Consider the following 17,500-nt stretch of genomic DNA (forward strand, 5'->3'; position numbering starts at 1 on the left):
AATTTCTCTGCGATGGTAAGCAGCATCTTAAGGCGGGTCAATGGACAGATAATCCAGAAGACCCCCTCTTCCCCACACACACATGGCAGAGTGTGGGTACACATCCATCAGGAGAGGGCAACACAAATCAATGTAATGTATTTAGAGAGAAGGCTAAATCTAAATCCATTATTCATAGAGGAGCCAGCTCTACAGTTGTAGTAGAAACTCATTTCATGCACAAACAGACATGGAGAGAGAGAGAGAGACAGAGAGAGAGAGAGAGAGAGAGAGAGAGAGAGAGAGAGAGAGAGAGAGAGGGGGGGAGAGGGGGGAGAGAGAATAAAGACCACCAACAACACAACAACAACAAAATGACAATAAAGTAGCTCCGTGTATATAATCTGTAAGGGGATGATTTATAACGGAATGCATACAATTCGATTACAAGCTTTTTTTCACGTGTATCCTTGAGATATTACCAGAACTTTATAGTTTGTACTAAACTGTTGTTTAGTAGTGTAAACCTCATCCGATAACCCCTCGTATTCATGTGGCTGCGGCGAAATGAGCGAGTGCTCCCTAGCGACCAGAGACGGAAATGCCTTCTAAAAATGTCCAAATAGTTCCGTTAGATATCGCTATGGAAATCCCCATTTATAACCATTCAAATATGACCGTGAAAAAAACATACAATCGAAATACATCCACCGAGAAACCAATACGCTGTGCACAGGCTTCTTTGCGGTGGTGAACCCTAATATTTCGGAATATTCGAGGCTAAGAGGATAGGACGACGGTCAGGGAGGTGGTGTAGAGACACCGTGGGAAGAATGTATGTCACACCTGCCTTCTGCTCTCTTTGTCTCTCTCTCTCTCTCTCTGACTTCCTCTTCCGCCCCTCTGCCTCTGCCTCTCGCTCTTACAGATCAGCCATTGTGGTTGTTGGTCTCTGCTCTCGCTCTGCCTTTGTCATCATGTCACGCTCTTCACCCGCTTGGCAAGACAGTCGGGCGTTACCTATTGATTTTTCCCAAAGACGATGAAGAGAACACTCGGAGACTGGTAGAGAGAGAGAGAGAGAGAGAGGGGGGGGGGTAGAGAAGGACAGAGAGAGAGAGAGAGAGAGAGAGAGAGAGATAGATAGATAGAAGCGACGAGGGCTGAGGGCAGACGGGTTAATAGCCTACTTCCATTGCCTTTTCACTTCTACAGCTTTTTCCATCAGCTGTAGGAAGGTGGTGTTCAGGGCTATTCCTGGCAGTTTGAATGAGCAAAAAATACGTATGTATTTATAATGTCTTTTTTTGTGGTGGTCCTTTTAAATTGTACCTTAGCTAAAGGATTCAAAGATCAATGTTTTCAAGCTAGTCTCCATTATAGACATAAATACTTTAGTGGAGGCCTATGGTGTACAGAGCATCAGCGATATCAAAAGCAAATATTTGGCATTCTTCCTCTCCTGTAAGATTAGCAGAATAAGTGAAACCCTTTGTGATGTTTGAATCACCCCTCCCCTCTCTAATACCCCCATCCCTCCTTTAATAAAATATCAACTAAAAACCCACACCAACAGGCAATTCTCACATCTCTCCACCAGAAGGCAGTGCAAGCAAACTTAATACAGTTCAAAAATGTCAAAAGAAAATCAAAACAGTCTCACTAATAAGTTGATAAATCCTCCTCAGGTACCTAGAACACACACACTACACAGTTTTTGTATATGATTTATTAAACAAATTCCAAAACACGTTATAGAAAACAATTATCTTTATACTTTCGTCACGTGGTGAAACAAAAAATATATTTTTGAGGTGTTGATATACAGGAAGCTGGTCTGTGGCGAGTACGGCCGTTTTGTACTCTGATACACGACTCTGCTGCCTTCCTGACACTAAGGCCTTTTTCAGAAGATAATCTCCGCCGATATCACCCAAATCTAGCACTGGGCATAATCTGGGCCTGGGAAATGGTTCACCCACCCGGATAAAGAACCGCGGCGTAGAGAACCGCGGCGTAGAGAACCGTAAGGAAGGAGGAACATGCCTGTTCTCCATGACGTAGCTGCACTTGAGGTGGTCACATGATCTAAGGAGCACTTACTGCTACGACTGCAGGGAGGGGGTGGGAGACAGGAAGTGGTTTTACTTTACTTATTTTTGGGGGGGGGCACAGAAACTGAAGGAGGGGGGGGGGGCACAGAAAAGGCCCAGGTGACAGAGACCAGGACAGTTATAACAACATGACAGTCAGTCGACTGTTAAAAAAAAACCTCACTTTTGTGTCAACTCTTAAACTCACTTTTGTGAAAGAAGTGAAAAAATAAAGCGACGATTGAGCAAGGGCAGTCCATCTCAATAAATACTGTGGACTGTTTGTACAACAGTCTGGCGAGGGTACTGAGAAAGAAAAGGAGGGAGAGAGAGAGAGAGAGAGAGAGAAGGAGAGGGAGGGGGGAGAATGTGATGTGGGATGTTAGGATGGGGAGAGGTGGAGAATATCCAGTTCCTTGATGGGTGTTGCATTGGTGTGGAATCCTGCAGGGCTCATGTCATCAACACGGGAGGAGAGGAGGTGACCCCCCCCTTCCCCCTTCCCCCTCCTCTACCACTCCTTCTTCTTCTCGTCCATAGACACGCCCCCTGGCCCCAGCGCCACCACCAGCAGCAGGCCTCCAATCACGGACAGCGTCTGGAAGAAGTCGTACTTCAGGAAGTCGTGCATGGGCTTGTAGGCTGGAACGCTCCAGAAGGCGTTGAAGTAGACGTTGATGCAGAACAGCCAGAGGACCAGGGTGAGGGCAGCCAGCTTGGTCTTGAAGCCGACAGCCACCAGCACGATGAGGGCCGTGCCCACCAGGTTCTGGAGGATCTGGGGGAAGGAAGAATGATGAGGAGGAGGATATCCTGAATTCTGTTAACAGAGGCTGAGTCTGTGTGTGCTACAATGGCACAGATGAAGGAAGATGAAAGGAAAGGTAGGGTAAAAGAGAGAGAGGGGGAGAGCGTGCTTGTGGTCAGGGTGGAATGTAGGGTAACTCACAGAGATAAGGTTGGGGTCAAAGTGCAGCAGGGTCATGAACATGAGCACCAGCAGGATGCGTCCCCCCAGCTGCATGTACTGCTTAGGGGAGCTCTCCCTCACCGAGGGCACCCCCGCAAACATGCTCCGCCCCTCCTGACGGCCCTCTGCCAGCAGCAGCAACAGACCTCCACCCAGCGCCAGGTTCCTGGAGGGGGGAGAGGGAGAGAGAAGGGGGAGAGAGGGGGGAGGGGGAGGGAGAGAGGAACACAGACAGAAATAGAGATGGTGGTCAAACATCCAGAGTGAGATAAGGGCAGAGAAGGAAGAGAGAGATGATGACCCAGTTCCTGTCAGCATGGTGATGACAGTATCCTGGACATGACTGATAAGTTGTAGTTTTAGTAGCACTACTTCAACTCCCAGAACTCACCTCATCAAGAACTTGACATCCCAGAGAATGCTGTAGGCGATGGTCTGGAATGACACAGGAGTAAGATCAATCAATCAATCTCCACCTGAACAGCCTCCTCTCTGCTGGACCGAGGCCAGACCTACAGCAGCACTGAGCAGTGCCTTCCACCTGAGACTGCATGTCTTACCTGCAGGGCGATGATTCCAAACAGACCACAGCAGGCATACTGGACCAAGTTTCTACTCAGGATCAACACACACCCTCCTGGAGAGATGGGGGGACAATCACCTGAGAACCGCTGTGTGCACGTGTGTGTGTTGGTAGAAAGTGTGTGTGACTGTGTAACAGTATGTGCATACGTTAGTGTATCAGTTGTATTTAAGTGTGTGTATCAGTAGAGAGGGTGTGTGTGTGTGTGTATCAGTAGAGAGGGTGTGTGTGTATCAGTAGAGAGGGTGTGTGTGTGTGTATCAGTAGAGAGGGTGTGTGTGTGTGTGTATCAGTAGAGAGGGTGTGTGTGTGTATCAGTAGAGAGTGTGTGTGTGTATCAGTAGAGAGTGTGTGTGTATCAGTAGAGAGTGTGTGCGTCCGTGTGTGTCTGCGTACCTATCTGCCCCACCAGGTTGAGCAGCACGAAGCAGGCAGCCAGGAAGTAACCGCAGCCCCAGGTTGCCTCGATGTAGTCTCTCTGCTCGCTCCACTGGAACCACATCCTGATGCCGTCCTCCAGGAAGGTGCTGATCAGACACAGGCGTGCTGCGTGGGGCAGGTACTGCTTGGTCACGCGCAGGAACTAGGGAGAGCAGGGGGGAAGGGTTAGGATGCAACACCAGGAACTAGGGAGATAGGATGGGGGGGAAGGGTTAGGATGCAGCACCAGGAACTAGGGAGATAGGATGGTGGGGAAGGGTTAGGATGCAACCCAGGAACTAGGGAGATAGGACGGTGGGGAAGGGTTAGGATGCAACACCAGGAACTGGGGAAAAACAGGAACTATAGACACAACAAGCAGACAGAAACACTGTCTTTTTTCCTCAACCAGTTTTCTTATATAATCAAATTGTTAGGTGTGATCAGGTTCATTCTCATTTGACTAGGTCAGCTAATGATGTTACCATGCCCAAAATCAAATGCTTTGAAGAAAACAGTTATTTATCGTGCCATCAATCATTGGAATAATTGCCCACTGGATATACGTAAAATTAATAGCAAAGTCTCCTTCAGGTACCATCTGAGAATGCACCATTTACAGTAGTGAGCAGGGAATGTACATATTTACTGTATTAATGGAGTAATACATGTAGTGCTGTAATGATTTGTTCTGAGTGATGTCTGGTGATGTTTGTAACGATGTCTACAATGTTTCTGCTTTTACATGATCATTGTTAAGTAATTTTTATTTGTTTTCTTTTTGCTGGACCCCAGGAAGATTAGCTCGTCCCACTTTGGTGACAGCTAATGGGGATCCTTTTAACAATAAACAGTAAGGAAAGAGGGAGGATTTCCTCGTGACACACGAGGGAAGGTTTATAGCGCTACACAGATGAGTCACATGGGGGGGGCGATGTCCGTTACAGGACAGACAAGACCAAGGAGGTGCAGGGTGAACCATCTGAACAGGAAACGATGAGTCTCTTCCTCTTCCAGAATGTATGAGTGTCAGAAACCTGTTCGTTTTCTGGTAACTGATAAGTTTTACTTTGTTTACCAAACAAAAGCACACACTGTCTACCTGTTTAAACAGAATCTGAATCAAATAAATCATATTGCAGATATATTATAACTCAGTTCCTCAGAAATTCAACCTTTTATCTGAACCAACAGTCTGAACCTTGATAATCCGCTGTACTTTATTTATTTGACGCTTTGGAGAATACCCCCCCCCCCCCCCAACAAAAAAAAGGTGAAATAGATGGCATTTAAATATTATGTTAATATGTCACTTACACACTAAAGCCCATTGGTCGGCCGCCCTTGCCATGCTCCTCCCCACTCCACGTACACGTCAGCTAACCCTGGGCCGACCGGCCAATCAGCACTTAGCAAATCACTACCAAGCCGAGCAGGAATTGAATGGACACATTGCCTTCGTAATGCGAGACTGACTCACTTTACTAACGTAAACCACTTTCTGAATCACGCCGTTTAATATTTCCGCACTAAATGTCAATCGTCTAACGACACCGATTGGTACGGTGTCCCAGAGAGTAATATCCCCGTAGCTAAGCAACCTGCCACCATCACTTATCAGTCTCCTAGCAGCGGCGAAGATAACCACCTGCTTGAACCAGACACATAAGGGACAGAATCCAATGACCCTGGTTCAACACTGGGGTCTCTATACTGCGTGAGTAGACTCCTGAACTAGGTGACACACTAGCGTGAGAAATATGGCTTTAGTTTGGAACACAAGACAGAGAGACGTAAATCATAGCTCCGGGACACTTTAATAGGCTATTTGAAGCAGGTCAAAATGTAATTACATGATTGTGTCCGAAACGCGGGTACCCTTATAGTTATGGTCATGGACAGAGAGAGGGGGTATAGACAAGAGAATAGGTCAGCAGAGATATCAAATATTCAGAAGGCCAAACTCGAGGCTTGATTTTGCCTGGTGTGTGTGTCATACTTCAGACAGCACAAGTCCCTAGCGTACCTCGACATGCAAAAACAGGCGCTCTACTAGAAACCACACACACACTTATCATCACCAAAGATCAGCTGGCGCAAACACATTTGAGTTATTAAACTCACATAATTCTCTGATGTCTGGCCATTGTTTTTCAATACATTAGAGGCTGCAAATCTGGGCGGATCCTGCAATGGGTTGCTTTCTTGTGAAGATTGTTACTTTGTGTTTAATAGCTGTTTTCAACTATCCTTCAACAGTTATTGATATTCCTTCAACAGTTACTGATATAGCAAGGGAATGTATTCAAGCTCAAATAAACAAGTTACCTCAGTCATTCAACGGTGTGCTGGTCATACGTGTACGGTTCTTTGGTGAACATTAAACGACGGAGAGTTGGTAAAATGTAGCATAACGTTGTGACGGTAAGCTATTAAATACCGTAATTGCAGCTTGCAATGCTGGCGGTATTCCGCTAGCTCACCCACTGTTGCTACATTAGTGGGTACCACGTTGAACTTCAGATGACTCGATTTCCCTTCAGTTTGTGCGGAAGATGGGTGCATAATACACACAATATACGTTTTCAAAACAGTTATACGCAAAACTACCAACATTCTTTCTGCAGTCAAAATATTTCAACAGCTTTACTCTTTCGTTATCAGGAAAAGAAGTGACACATCCTCCCTTTCCTTCCCCTCCCCTGAATCCAGCTGTGCCCGGGACTAGCTCCGAGGTTTACCGGGCCCGCGAGCTCACCTGGTCGGCTACGTCTTCCGCGTTGCTCATCATAGCGTTGTGTGCCATCTCGCGCCACCGGTCCGGCGACGCTTCAGTGGCTGCACGGTTCTACCTACAGGAACGGATACCTAAACGGTCAACCGGGGGTTGGAGCAGTGTTCTCTCCTCTTCGTCAAACTGTAGAAGGAACTGCCACTACCTCCGCCCCATAATGCCTCGCGCCGGGTGATAGTGCGCCCCTTGCGCCACCGAGCAGCTATAGCATGCCACGTATACCGGTTTACCAACAGAGAAAACTAAATCACGCACTAACAAATCAGATTCTAGATGCCATGTAATAGTATCAGGAGTATTGTATGGACCCACACTCGATTTTCTGTGTCAATATATAGATTTATTTTATGTACAAATATATTAATATAGTGTCAGTATTTGTATTGTATCACATTTCCATAAAACGCTTCTAGCACTTTTTCAGTAGACCTGGATCTAATCATGGTCGTTGACTCTCTTGGATCCGGCCAATCAGAGCCCACTAGATCTCTGAGGTGTTCTTACAGCTGGAACTGTCTGCAGCTCCTTTGGATGTGGCACCGTTGTCACAGAGACGGCTCAACTTCCTGTCCCAGGGTGAGGTTGGGCCGGTGTGGTCCCAGTCCAGCTGGTCTGGGGTCATATTAGATCTGGTCTGGGGTCATATTAGATCTGGTCTGGGGTCATATTAGATCTGGTCTGGGGCCACATTAGATCTGGTCTGGGGGCAGATTAGTGTGTTTCTCTACATCTTCTCCAGCTGAGCTCCTTGATCTCCTCAGAGAGTTATACCTCTGGAACGAGACACACACACACACAAACATTTTAAAACTGTTAAACAACTGTATCCCAGACTAAATCAGACTAGCAAATAATTTAAACAAATGATTGCTGCCTCTATGCTGGCTGCTTGCTACCTGCAGGTGTGGAGGTGTACCTGAGGGTGTGGAGGTGTACCTGAGGGTGTACCTGAGTGTGTGGAGGTGTACCTGAGGGTGTACCTGAGGGTGTGGAGGTGTACCTGAGGGTGTACCTGAGGGTGTGGAGGTGTACCTGAGGGTGTGGAGGTGTACCTGAGGGTGTGGAGGTGTACCTGAGGGTGTACCTGAGGGTGTGGAGGTGTACCTGAGGGTGTGGAGGTGTACCTGAGGGTGTACCTGAGGGTGTGGAGGTGTACCTGAGGGTGTGGAGGTGTACCTGGACATTGTGAAGGTGAGTTGGGGATCTGCAGTGAGACAGTCTGGCTCTGGACTCCAGATAGAAGAACTTGTGACAGAGTCTGCAGAGGAAACCTGACACAGGGACCACAAAGCTGGAGTCTGGAGAGACAGACAGACACAGACAGACAGACAAAGAGAGAGACAGGCAGACAGACACAGACAGTGAGACAGGCCATTACAAAAGCTTAGACTCTTCTCTTTCTCTCTGTAATGAGAATCATAATCACCATTGATTGTCTCTTCCTGAGAATCCTTCAGGCCTCCTACTGACTGCACACACACACACACCCCAGGGTGAGGATAATTGAGGTGATAATGTAATAGTGTAGTTTCATCAGCAGTGATGTCCTCTTGGTGTCCTCACCATTTTGTCCGCTTGGATCTCCACTTCCTCCTCCTCTTGGTTCTCCTCCTCCTCAGCTTGGATCTCCACTTCCTCCTCCTCCTGGTTCTCCTTCTCCTCCGCTTGGATCTCCACTTCCTCCTCCTCCTCCTGGTTCTCCTTCTCCTCAGCTTGGATCTCCTCCTCTTCAATCTCCTGCTCCCAAATCTTGATATTGCTCTCCCCTGTCTCCTCCTCTTCCTCCCTGGCCTCCCCCTGCTTCCTGCTCTCCTCCTCCCTGTTTGCCTCTTCCTTCTCCTCTGCCTCCCCCCTGGCCTCCCTCCGGTAGTTCTGCTCCCCCTCAAAGCAGCCCACTGCATCCAGTGTGATAAGCTCCTCCTCCAGGACTTCAGGCTCCGCCTTTTGACGCAGCTGGGGAGGGGGGGGTAACAACAACATCAACAGAATAAAGAACAGCGACACCACGGTTGTCACCAATGGAAACAGTAACCACCTGACTCACCTGCTCCAGCTGGCGTTTGTGTTCCGGTGACTTCATGTGTTCCACGAAACGCCGCGGCGTTCGGAAGGGGCGGTTACACGCCGGGCAGAAAGGCCGCGACGACTGCTTACACAGCTAGAAACCATCACACACATCACTTCCTGTTACGCACACCCCCACAGGAAGTCAACAGGACTATCTGGACCTTCTTCTGGTGTGACTGTGACCCTGGCGTGACTGTGACCCTGGCGTGACCTGTGACCCTGGTGTGACTGTGACCCTGGCGTGACCTGTGACCCTGGCGTGACTGTGACCCTGGCGTGACCTGTGACCCTGGCGTGACCTGTGACCCTGGCATGACTGTGACCCTGGCGTGACCTCACCTTGTGCTCTGGGGTCCGGCGGTGGAGGATGAGGTCACCCCTGTAGGAGGACTGGCAGGTGGCACACCAGCGCTGCACGCCTTGACCCCTGACCCTGCAATGCAATTATATCAGCCCTGTGTCCCCAGGCACCAGGTACCGCAGAGCATAGACCCCCAGACCCAGGTACCCCACCCGCCTACCCATCATCCTGGCTCCCCTGTAGGAGAGGGTGTGTGTCTGGCAGGGCATCCATCAGGGCTGAGCTCTGGTTCTGCACCTCCATCCCTCGCTGCTGGTGACTCTCACTGCTCATGTGGCTCTGGAACCCCTGGGGGAGGGGGGGGGGAGGCCAGTGGGGAGGGAGGCCAGGGGGGAGGAAGAGAGGATATCATTGGATGAACAACTGCTGTCCACAGTCTTGAGGTCTGAGGTGTTGATATTGTGAGTGTCTCCACCTGCTGGCTGTGGCAGGAAGTTCTACACAGGTGGCAGTAGTGTCTGGCAGCAGCAGCGCTGTTCCCCTCCTGTCCTGAGGGAGGCGCTGTGTCGCTGGCCTCCTCCAGCCCAGTGCTGAACGCTCGACTCTCACTGCTCCTCTGGATGGTCACCTTCAGGGACGAGCCCACCCCCTAACACACACACGTATAGACATAAACATACACATACACACACACACACACACACAAGTACACATGTTTCATGCTCCTAGCAGTGCTCCCCCCAAGACTGAGTTCCATTCAATCTAAACACTGACCTCTGCTGGTGGCTTCTGCTCACTGCACTCCTGTGATGAGAGATCTCCAAGGGCGTCTGTGGGTTCAACACCTGCACATCAACCAGATGCTTACACCAAGGTAACCTTTTAAAACTCCTACAGCACCCCGCCTTCACACAGGCCCCTCGTCCTCACCTACCTCCAGGCCCCACCTCCTCTGTTAGCACCTGGACATAATTTCCCTGCTCACCACCAACAGCCCCAACAGCCCCAACGTCATCCCTCTCTTCTTCTGTGGTGATGTAGCTCAGCAGCCCACCAGGAGGACCTGCAGAGAGGACTGGGACACATCAGCCTTCATATGTAGCGGTGTGTAAAGCTCAGTGGTTAGAGCGTCCAGATCAATAGGAATCAGGTTCAAATGCCCCCTTGTGTCTAAAAGGTAAAAGCATCTGCTGCTGAGTGAAAACATTGTTTATTTGTATAATTGTACGCAGCTAGTCTGGGTCTACTGGAGGGTGTGTTCGCTCCCCACCTCTGCCCTGGTCCCTGACCTCAAAACCTTGCATCAGGGAGTGCGTGTGGAGGTTTGGTGGAGCCCGGGGCAGGGGCACGGAGTTGACAGGGCGGCAGACAAAGCCTCGAGGACCAGAGATTCGCACTGGGTAGGGTCTGTGGACATCGACAGAAAATTGACAGTACATAAAGTTACATAGCTGGTAAATATGTGGCTACTAAGACTAAGAATGGTCAGACCAGACCAGATCGCTTCCAGTCTCTTACCGACTCCCTCCATGGTTTCTTTGCTGTGGCCGTGCTCGTGGATGTTTTTGTTGCTGGTGATGGTTAAACATATTTCTTTAGCTATTTCGTGAGCTGTCTCTGATTATAGTCCTTTTTATCTGCAGTTAGTGGGAGGTTGGCGGTGAGCAGAGAACTGTCGTTTTAATGCTGTTGTTTTTGGAGAACGCTTTCGTTGTATGGTTGCGGCTTGGTTTTCTTTTCAGAGTGGTGTTTACGTGCGCACGCTTAAGCTATGGTTTTCAAAATAAAGGTTCTCTGAATTGACGCGGACTGTGCAAATAGGACTGAAGAGTTTGCAGGGTTCTTTGGATAAAGGAACGGGTAGGGAGGTAGATAGGACTCTACATTCCTTCCTTCGGGAGACTGGAATGGGTGTGAGGATTGTGAGTGAATCCGAGCACTTTCAGTATTCTGCCGCTGTTTCTCCAATTCTTCTTCGTTGGTTTGGAGGGTGAAAGCAGAGAATGTCTAATATAGAGAGAACTCCCACTCTCGGGAAACTTCCGGGTTCTGAACTGGTTGCAGTTCCACTGAAGTTCCATATGAGGGCGCTAACGGTCGAGTGTAGAATGAATGGAGGTCTATGGAGCTATACCCCTCAAAATCCACTTTTCTCAGGATATAATTTTTTGTCTAGTAATTTGATTTCTGAAATCGAAAGGGGAGGCAAAAAAAATACACACCACTGGGTGTTGGATTCTTTAAAGTCGCCTTTCTGTTCTAAAAAGCCTTTGAAAATGGTATTGACGTCATTCAAATTGTACGACCAGAGCTTCTGCTTGACGTTAAGATCTGGTTACTTCCACTTTTCTCTCGAGGCATCGACAACATAGCTGGCATCTTAGGCTCTCCCTGTCAATACACATGACACAGAACACAGAGCACAAAGGTATAGGCTTAATTTAGCTTGGTTTGCAAAGCTAGAACAACGACGGAGCCAGATATTCAAGTTTACTGTTTATTTATCCGACACAATACATAAGCAGTTAAACTATACACACGAAGCAAAAAAAAAACGTATAGGCCCTGCACGTATTATACTACAGTACTAATAGTATTGATTTTCGTAAAGTTCACATGTACGCTATCTGCTTCTTGATCGGACTTGTACCACATTCTGACAGTTTTCTGCAATGCCTTATTAGCTCCAGTTTACAAGCTCGCGACTGGTTGTCGCCAAGTATGACGTATACAGCTATTTGCAAGCATGCACGAGTTTCGGAGCAAGGAACACAACCATTGTTATCTCACATATATATATTATTATTATCATTAGTTTTATTTCATTTTGCCCCCATAAAACTTTGTTAATATTTGGACTACACAGACAACCTAGGTGAGTACTTTCGGAAACAGTAGTCTAGTACTGTATTTCACTGAAGCATTAGCATCATGACATTAGCCTCTGTTGCCCGGGCAACACATACTACAGCGGTCTATGATGCATCTGTTTTCAATCGTTAAAATTAACATTCCTCTCAAATAAATTTTCGTTGTAGGATTTATTATGACATTAGATTACAAGTAAACGATTTGTGGGTGAAATTATCATTACCTTTGGTTTCAAACCAGTGTAGCTAGCTCACTGCAACGCTGTATCCTAGTCTAGTAGCTAACAAAAACATCTCCTCAGCTGTTTATTTAACTTTGTCAACTTGTTTCCTTCCTTCCTTCCAACTTGTTTCCTTCCTTCCTTACAACTTGTTTCCTTCCTTCCTTCCAACTTGTTTCCTTCCTTCCAACTGTCTTGTTTCCTTCCTTCCAACTCGTTTCCTTCCTTCCAACTTGTTTCCTTCCTTCCTTCCAACTTTTTTCCTTCCTTCCTTCCAACTGTCTTGTTGACAGACCAGACCTTTTCTCCCGGCGTTTTTCAAGTGCATATTCCAATCTGTGCTTTAAAATTCGGCACCGGGAATCAAACCTTGACAGTTTCCAGGTAGCTTCTCTCCTCACTGAGCCATTGGGACTGTTAAGTTGGGGTCAATCCTCTTTGGTAGTTCACTGGAAAACTTGCACATTGCGTAACTCAATTAAAACTCACATGTGGGTGGCGATCAAGCCAGCCATGTTGCAACTCAATTCACTAACTTATTTATGACCACAGTAGCCCACCTGCCACTATGGCTGGTGAAATATGGTCACCACTCTCGGGTCACTGGAATGAAGACATGCCATTGAGTAGCAAGATCTAAACTCATTATTCAAGATTGACTTATCACCATTCACAACCACTATGTATTCTGGGAGTGGATATCAAATATAAATGACATCAGTTCAGACTCCAGCTGCTTTGAACCCAAATAAAACAGTTTGACCCTGTGACATCTCATGCTCTAACATACTGAGCTAAACTGTGAGTTTTGATTTGTGAAACACATCTGACAACCAGGTGTACAGAGAATTTCAATATTTTAATCAAAATAGGACAGATAAGAAATCAAGGTGTAATTGCCCCATCTTGTTCCTCCAAGAGGTGGTTTCTGTTGGTAACAAAATGAAATACATGTCAATGTTTGCTATGAAGTATATTAATCCATACAATTGTATGTATGTATATCTAATTATAATCATAAAATGTATTTATTATTTAGTCTGGGAATGAGTAATTTAATGGGTAGATAATAGCAGACAAATACTGTTCAGTCAATAGGAATTAAATACATAAATAATTAATAAATGTGTCATGAATTTATTAAAATACCAATTCATTTTATGTCAAATAAATATATAATTATTTCAGTATTTAATTAAGTATGTAATGGTACTGCAAATACTGTCTGGACAATATTCAAATGCCATACATCATGTCTTCATGAACTTTCTAGGGAGTTGGTGAGAAACATTTTAGACTTATTGGTACCAGGGTGCATCAGCATCTTCCTCAGTCCATCTCTGGGACGACTGTAGGCCTATTCTCTGTCTATAATAGTCTGCTTGACTGAGTGTGTATGTTTCTCCTACAGCAGCACTGAGCAGTGCCTTACACCTGAGACTGCATGTCTTACCTGCAGGGCGATGATTCCAAACAGACCACAGCAGGCATACTGGACCAAGTTTCTACTCAGGATCAACACACACCCTCCTGGAGAGATGGGGGGGACAATCACCTGAGAACCGCTGTGTGCACGTGTGTGTGTTGGTAGAAAGTGTGCGTGACTGTGTAACAGTATGTGCAAATGTTAGTGTATCAGTTGTATTTACATTTACATTTAGCAGACACTCTTATCTAGAGCGACTTACAGTAAGTACAGGGACATTCTCCACGAGGCAAGTAGGGTGAAGTGCCTTGCCAAGGACACAATGTAAATTGCACGGCTAGGAATCGAACCAGCAACCTTCGGATTACTAGCCCAATTCCCTAACCGCTCAGTCACCTGATTCCCTATTTAAGTGTGTGTCCTGGTCTGGGGGCAGATTAGTGTGTGTTTCTACATCTTCTCCAGCTGAGCTCCTTGATCTCCTCGGAGAGTTATGGAACGAGACACACACACACAAACATTTTACAACTGTTAAACAACTGTATCCCAGACTAAATCAGACTAGCAAATAATTTAAACAAATGATTGCTGCCTCTGTGCTGGCTGCTTGCTACCTGCAGGTGTGGACCCTGACCTCAACACTCTGCGGACATCGACAGAAAATTGGCAGTACATATCAGTTTGTTGGATGGAACGACAGACCATATATACAAAGACTAAGAATGGTCAGTCCTAACCAGATCGCTCCAGTCTCTTACCGACTCCCTCCGCGGTTTCTTTGCTGTGGCTGTGCTCGTGGATGTTTTAGTTGCTGGTAATTTTTAAACATATTTCTTTAGCTATTTCGCGAGCTGTCTCTCATACTCCCAAACAGTAGGTGGCGGTGAGCCACCTTAAAAATTGGTTGCATTCTGCCAAAACACCGAAAGAGGTCGATTTATTATAATTGTTTATTAATACCAGAAACATAACTACCAGTGGTATATATGTAACAATAAATACAATCAGTTGAAAGTCATACAGTTACAAGAAGATTCCAACGGATGGTGAATCCGAGCACTTCCGGTATTCTGCCGCTGTTTCTCCGATTCTTCTTCGTTGGTTGGGAGGGTGAAAGATGCAGGAGGGTGCAGACATGACTTGAATTAACCGAAGACCAAAGTAACGGACATACTTTGACACAAAGAGAGGGAGGATCGCTTAATCGGGAATACCTGAAGTCCGTGCAAGAGCGGAGAAATTACAATCAGACCATAAATATATGATTTGATCGCGTCGTGATCGAGATGAAGCTGTTGAAACCAAGTTGGGTTAGTCACAATGGTGAGCATTTTGAATCGCTGTTGTGCTGGAATCTTGTTATGGATTCAAGTTGCTCTTTTGTTGTTGGTAGGGAACTATAGATATGACCAGTCGTATTTATTGGTGCTAGCTAGTTACTATCCACTAGCACGCTAACGTTCATGCATTCCCAACAACAGACTGCACTGTGATTTTATCATCCCTTTTGTTTCGCCTTATTCGCTCGTTAGCATTATTGCATAATTAGTGCCAGCCTTGTCAGAGTTGCACTGAAAGCACTCATCGAGTCATGTTTCCAACTGACATGGCAAGCTAGCATCAACACCGGCTGCATATTCAGTAGCTGTGTTGTAAAATCAGATGTAGCCTACTTGAAATAGTAGATCGTTAGTTTCTGTCCAGGTAACCATCGGAGTGCATGTCAAGTTGCAGGTGAAATTAGCCATAATAGAGCACTGCTACGGCTAACATCAAGTTAGTTGATTATTAGGAACCCAACGTTTTGATACTCATGGTAGTTTTCTTTGAAGCACCCAACATGCATGGACCCGAGTCTACGGATGCATTCGTTTGACATGACATTTCCTCCCTGTTTTCTCGGTAGGAAAACCAATATTTTCAGTCGATATCCATCCCGATGGAACCAAATTCGCAACAGGCGGCCAAGGTAAGTTTGCACACTGCTACACTCCGTTTCAGCTCAATCTGAAGATGTAGATATTAGTGCTGGCGTGCACAGTGTTGGGTTGTTGAAGTTGCGCTGGGTTTCTTTGCAGGAGAGGATTCTGGGAAGGTGGTCATCTGGAACATGGCTCCTGTGCTCAGAGAAGAGGATGAAAAGAATGAGAATATTCCAAAGATGCTCTGTCAGATGGACAACCACCTAGGTCGGTCCCTCCCTCCCATCTCCCTCCCTCCCATCTCTCCCTCCTCCTCCCTCTCTCCCCATCTTTCCACAAACACACACACACCTCCTTGTCACATTTTAAATTTATTATTGATGATCTGTGTGAATTGTTGTGTGAACTGTGTGGTTGTTGATTTCAGCGTGTGTGAACTGTGTCCGCTGGTCCAACAACGGCCTCTATCTGGCCTCTGGAGGAGATGACAAACTGGTGATGGTGTGGAAGAGAGCTGCGTACGTACACACACACACACATACATACATGCACACACACACACGCACCTGTATAGGTGACATGTGACATGTCCCCTGCCCTGCAGCTTGATTGGGCCCAGCACAGTGTTCGGCTCCAGCAGCAAGCTGGCCAACGTGGAGCAGTGGAGATGTGTGACCATCCTGAGGAACCACACCGGAGGTCTGGACCACAGTGTGTGCTTGAACATGTGTGTGTGTGTGTTTGAACTTGTGTGTGTTTGAACTTGTGTGTGTTTGAACTTGTGTGTGTTTGAACTTGTGTGTGTGTGTGTGTTTGAACTTGTGTGTGTTTGAACTTGTGTGAGTGTGTGTGTTTGAACTTGTGTGTGTTTGAACTTGTGTGTGTTTGAACTCGTGTGTGTGTGTGTGTGTTTGAACTTGTGTGTGTTTTAACTCGTGTGTGTGTGTGTGTGTGTTTGAACTTGTGTGTGTTTGAACTTGTGTGTGTTTGAACTTGTGTGTGTGTGTGTTTGAACTTGTGTGTGTTTGAACTTGTGTGTGTGTGTGTTTTAACTCGTGTGTGTTTGAACTTGTGAGTGTGTGTGTTTGAACTTGTGTGTGTGTGTTCCCAGATGTGATGGATGTGGCCTGGTCACCTCATGATGTGTGGCTGGCCTCCTGCAGTGTGGACAACACCATTGTCATCTGGAACGCACGCAAGTTCCCAGGTACTCCACTTCCTGTCTGCTTTTACCCCCTCCCTCCGGGGCTGTCAGTTGATGGTGAACTGTTCCTCTCTCCCCCCTCCCAGAGATGGTGTCGTGTCTGCGGGGGCACACAGGCCTGGTGAAGGGACTGACGTGGGACCCGGTGGGGAAGTATGTGGCTTCCCAGGCAGACGACCACAGTCTGCGGGTGTGGAGAACTGTGGACTGGCAGCTGGAGACCAACATCACCAAGCCCTTCAACGAGGTGGGGGCCAGACCACAGCAAGAGGACCTCACCAGAACCTCCCCCCAGAACCTCCCCCATCCCCTAGACCCCCCCAGTCGTGAGGACAATGGTGGAGCTACAGAACTCTATTTGAGTTCAGTTTAGCTGCCTGGATATACCTGACCTTTAATTCTGTGTGTGTCTCTCTCTCTCTCTGTGTCTCTCTCTCTCTGTGTGTCTCTCTCTGTGTCTCTCTCTGTGTGTGTGTCTCTCTCTCTGTGTGTGTGTCTCTCTGTGTTTCTCTGTGTCTCTCTCTCTGTCTCTGTCTCTCTCTCTCTCTCTGTCTCTCTCTCTGTGTGTGTGTGTGTCTCTCTCTCTCTGTGTGTGTCTCTCTGTGTCTCTCTCTCCGTGTCTCTCTGTGTGTGTCTCTCTCTCTCTCTCT

General features: G+C 47.1%; 3 protein-coding genes and 1 long non-coding RNA gene across 12 annotated transcripts in view; 1 reads left to right on the plus strand and 3 right to left on the minus strand.

Moving 5' to 3' along the window:
* Positions 1 to 1,693: 1,693 nt before the first annotated feature.
* Positions 1,694 to 7,021, minus strand: LOC146233204 (surfeit locus protein 4-like). Its single transcript, XM_084690689.1, has 6 exons — positions 6,804 to 7,021; positions 4,022 to 4,208; positions 3,603 to 3,679; positions 3,434 to 3,477; positions 3,022 to 3,208; positions 1,694 to 2,850 (listed from the first exon to the last, which is right to left on the minus strand). Exons 1-6 carry the CDS (start codon positions 6,849 to 6,851, stop codon positions 2,584 to 2,586), a joined length of 810 nt encoding a protein of 269 aa, XP_084546815.1. The 5' UTR covers positions 6,852 to 7,021; the 3' UTR covers positions 1,694 to 2,583.
* A 136-nt stretch (positions 7,022 to 7,157) lies between these two features.
* Positions 7,158 to 11,176, minus strand: ciz1b (cdkn1a interacting zinc finger protein 1b). Of its 6 annotated transcripts, none has more exons than XM_084690686.1 (12): positions 10,726 to 11,176; positions 10,478 to 10,614; positions 10,193 to 10,270; positions 9,982 to 10,037; positions 9,683 to 9,856; positions 9,428 to 9,555; positions 9,246 to 9,339; positions 8,884 to 8,997; positions 8,403 to 8,792; positions 8,266 to 8,308; positions 8,016 to 8,137; positions 7,158 to 7,612 (listed from the first exon to the last, which is right to left on the minus strand). In XM_084690686.1, exons 1-12 carry the CDS (start codon positions 10,794 to 10,796, stop codon positions 7,529 to 7,531), a joined length of 1,491 nt encoding a protein of 496 aa, XP_084546812.1. In that variant the 5' UTR covers positions 10,797 to 11,176; the 3' UTR covers positions 7,158 to 7,528. The 6 variants fall into 6 exon arrangements, with proteins under 6 accessions (XP_084546812.1, XP_084546811.1, XP_084546810.1 ...); XM_084690685.1 differs by having other exon boundaries at positions 9,982 to 10,052; XM_084690684.1 differs by having other exon boundaries at positions 10,142 to 10,270.
* A 480-nt stretch (positions 11,177 to 11,656) lies between these two features.
* Positions 11,657 to 17,500, plus strand: part of hira (histone cell cycle regulator a) — a 13,067-nt gene continuing 7,223 nt past the window's right edge. The window contains exons 1-9 of one of the 3 annotated variants that reach the window (XM_084690680.1): positions 11,657 to 12,082; positions 13,713 to 13,875; positions 14,345 to 14,449; positions 15,631 to 15,693; positions 15,803 to 15,913; positions 16,074 to 16,164; positions 16,251 to 16,345; positions 16,758 to 16,853; positions 16,937 to 17,097. In XM_084690680.1, coding sequence (XP_084546806.1) covers positions 13,743 to 13,875; positions 14,345 to 14,449; positions 15,631 to 15,693; positions 15,803 to 15,913; positions 16,074 to 16,164; positions 16,251 to 16,345; positions 16,758 to 16,853; positions 16,937 to 17,097 — 855 coding nt within the window. In that variant the 5' untranslated portion in view covers positions 11,657 to 12,082; positions 13,713 to 13,742. Of the gene's footprint in view, positions 12,083 to 13,709; positions 13,876 to 14,344; positions 14,450 to 14,825; positions 15,048 to 15,630; positions 15,694 to 15,802; positions 15,914 to 16,073; positions 16,165 to 16,250; positions 16,346 to 16,757; positions 16,854 to 16,936; positions 17,098 to 17,500 lie in introns of those variants that run through there. The other 2 variants (XM_084690681.1, XM_084690682.1) reach the window with 2 other exon arrangements.
* Positions 13,004 to 15,616, minus strand: LOC146233207 (uncharacterized). Of its 2 annotated transcripts, XR_014742291.1 has the most exons (6): positions 14,939 to 15,616; positions 14,483 to 14,817; positions 14,339 to 14,367; positions 13,987 to 14,203; positions 13,752 to 13,828; positions 13,004 to 13,226 (listed from the first exon to the last, which is right to left on the minus strand). It is a non-coding gene; the product is annotated as an uncharacterized LOC146233207 (long non-coding RNA). The 2 variants fall into 2 exon arrangements; XR_014742290.1 differs by lacking the exons at positions 14,483 to 14,817; positions 14,939 to 15,616 and having other exon boundaries at positions 13,028 to 13,226; positions 13,987 to 14,446.

Source organism: Hypomesus nipponensis, chromosome 24, assembly GCF_054491055.1.
Source record: "Hypomesus nipponensis isolate SF chromosome 24, ASM5449105v1, whole genome shotgun sequence".
Taxonomy (NCBI): domain Eukaryota; kingdom Metazoa; phylum Chordata; class Actinopteri; order Osmeriformes; family Osmeridae; genus Hypomesus; species Hypomesus nipponensis.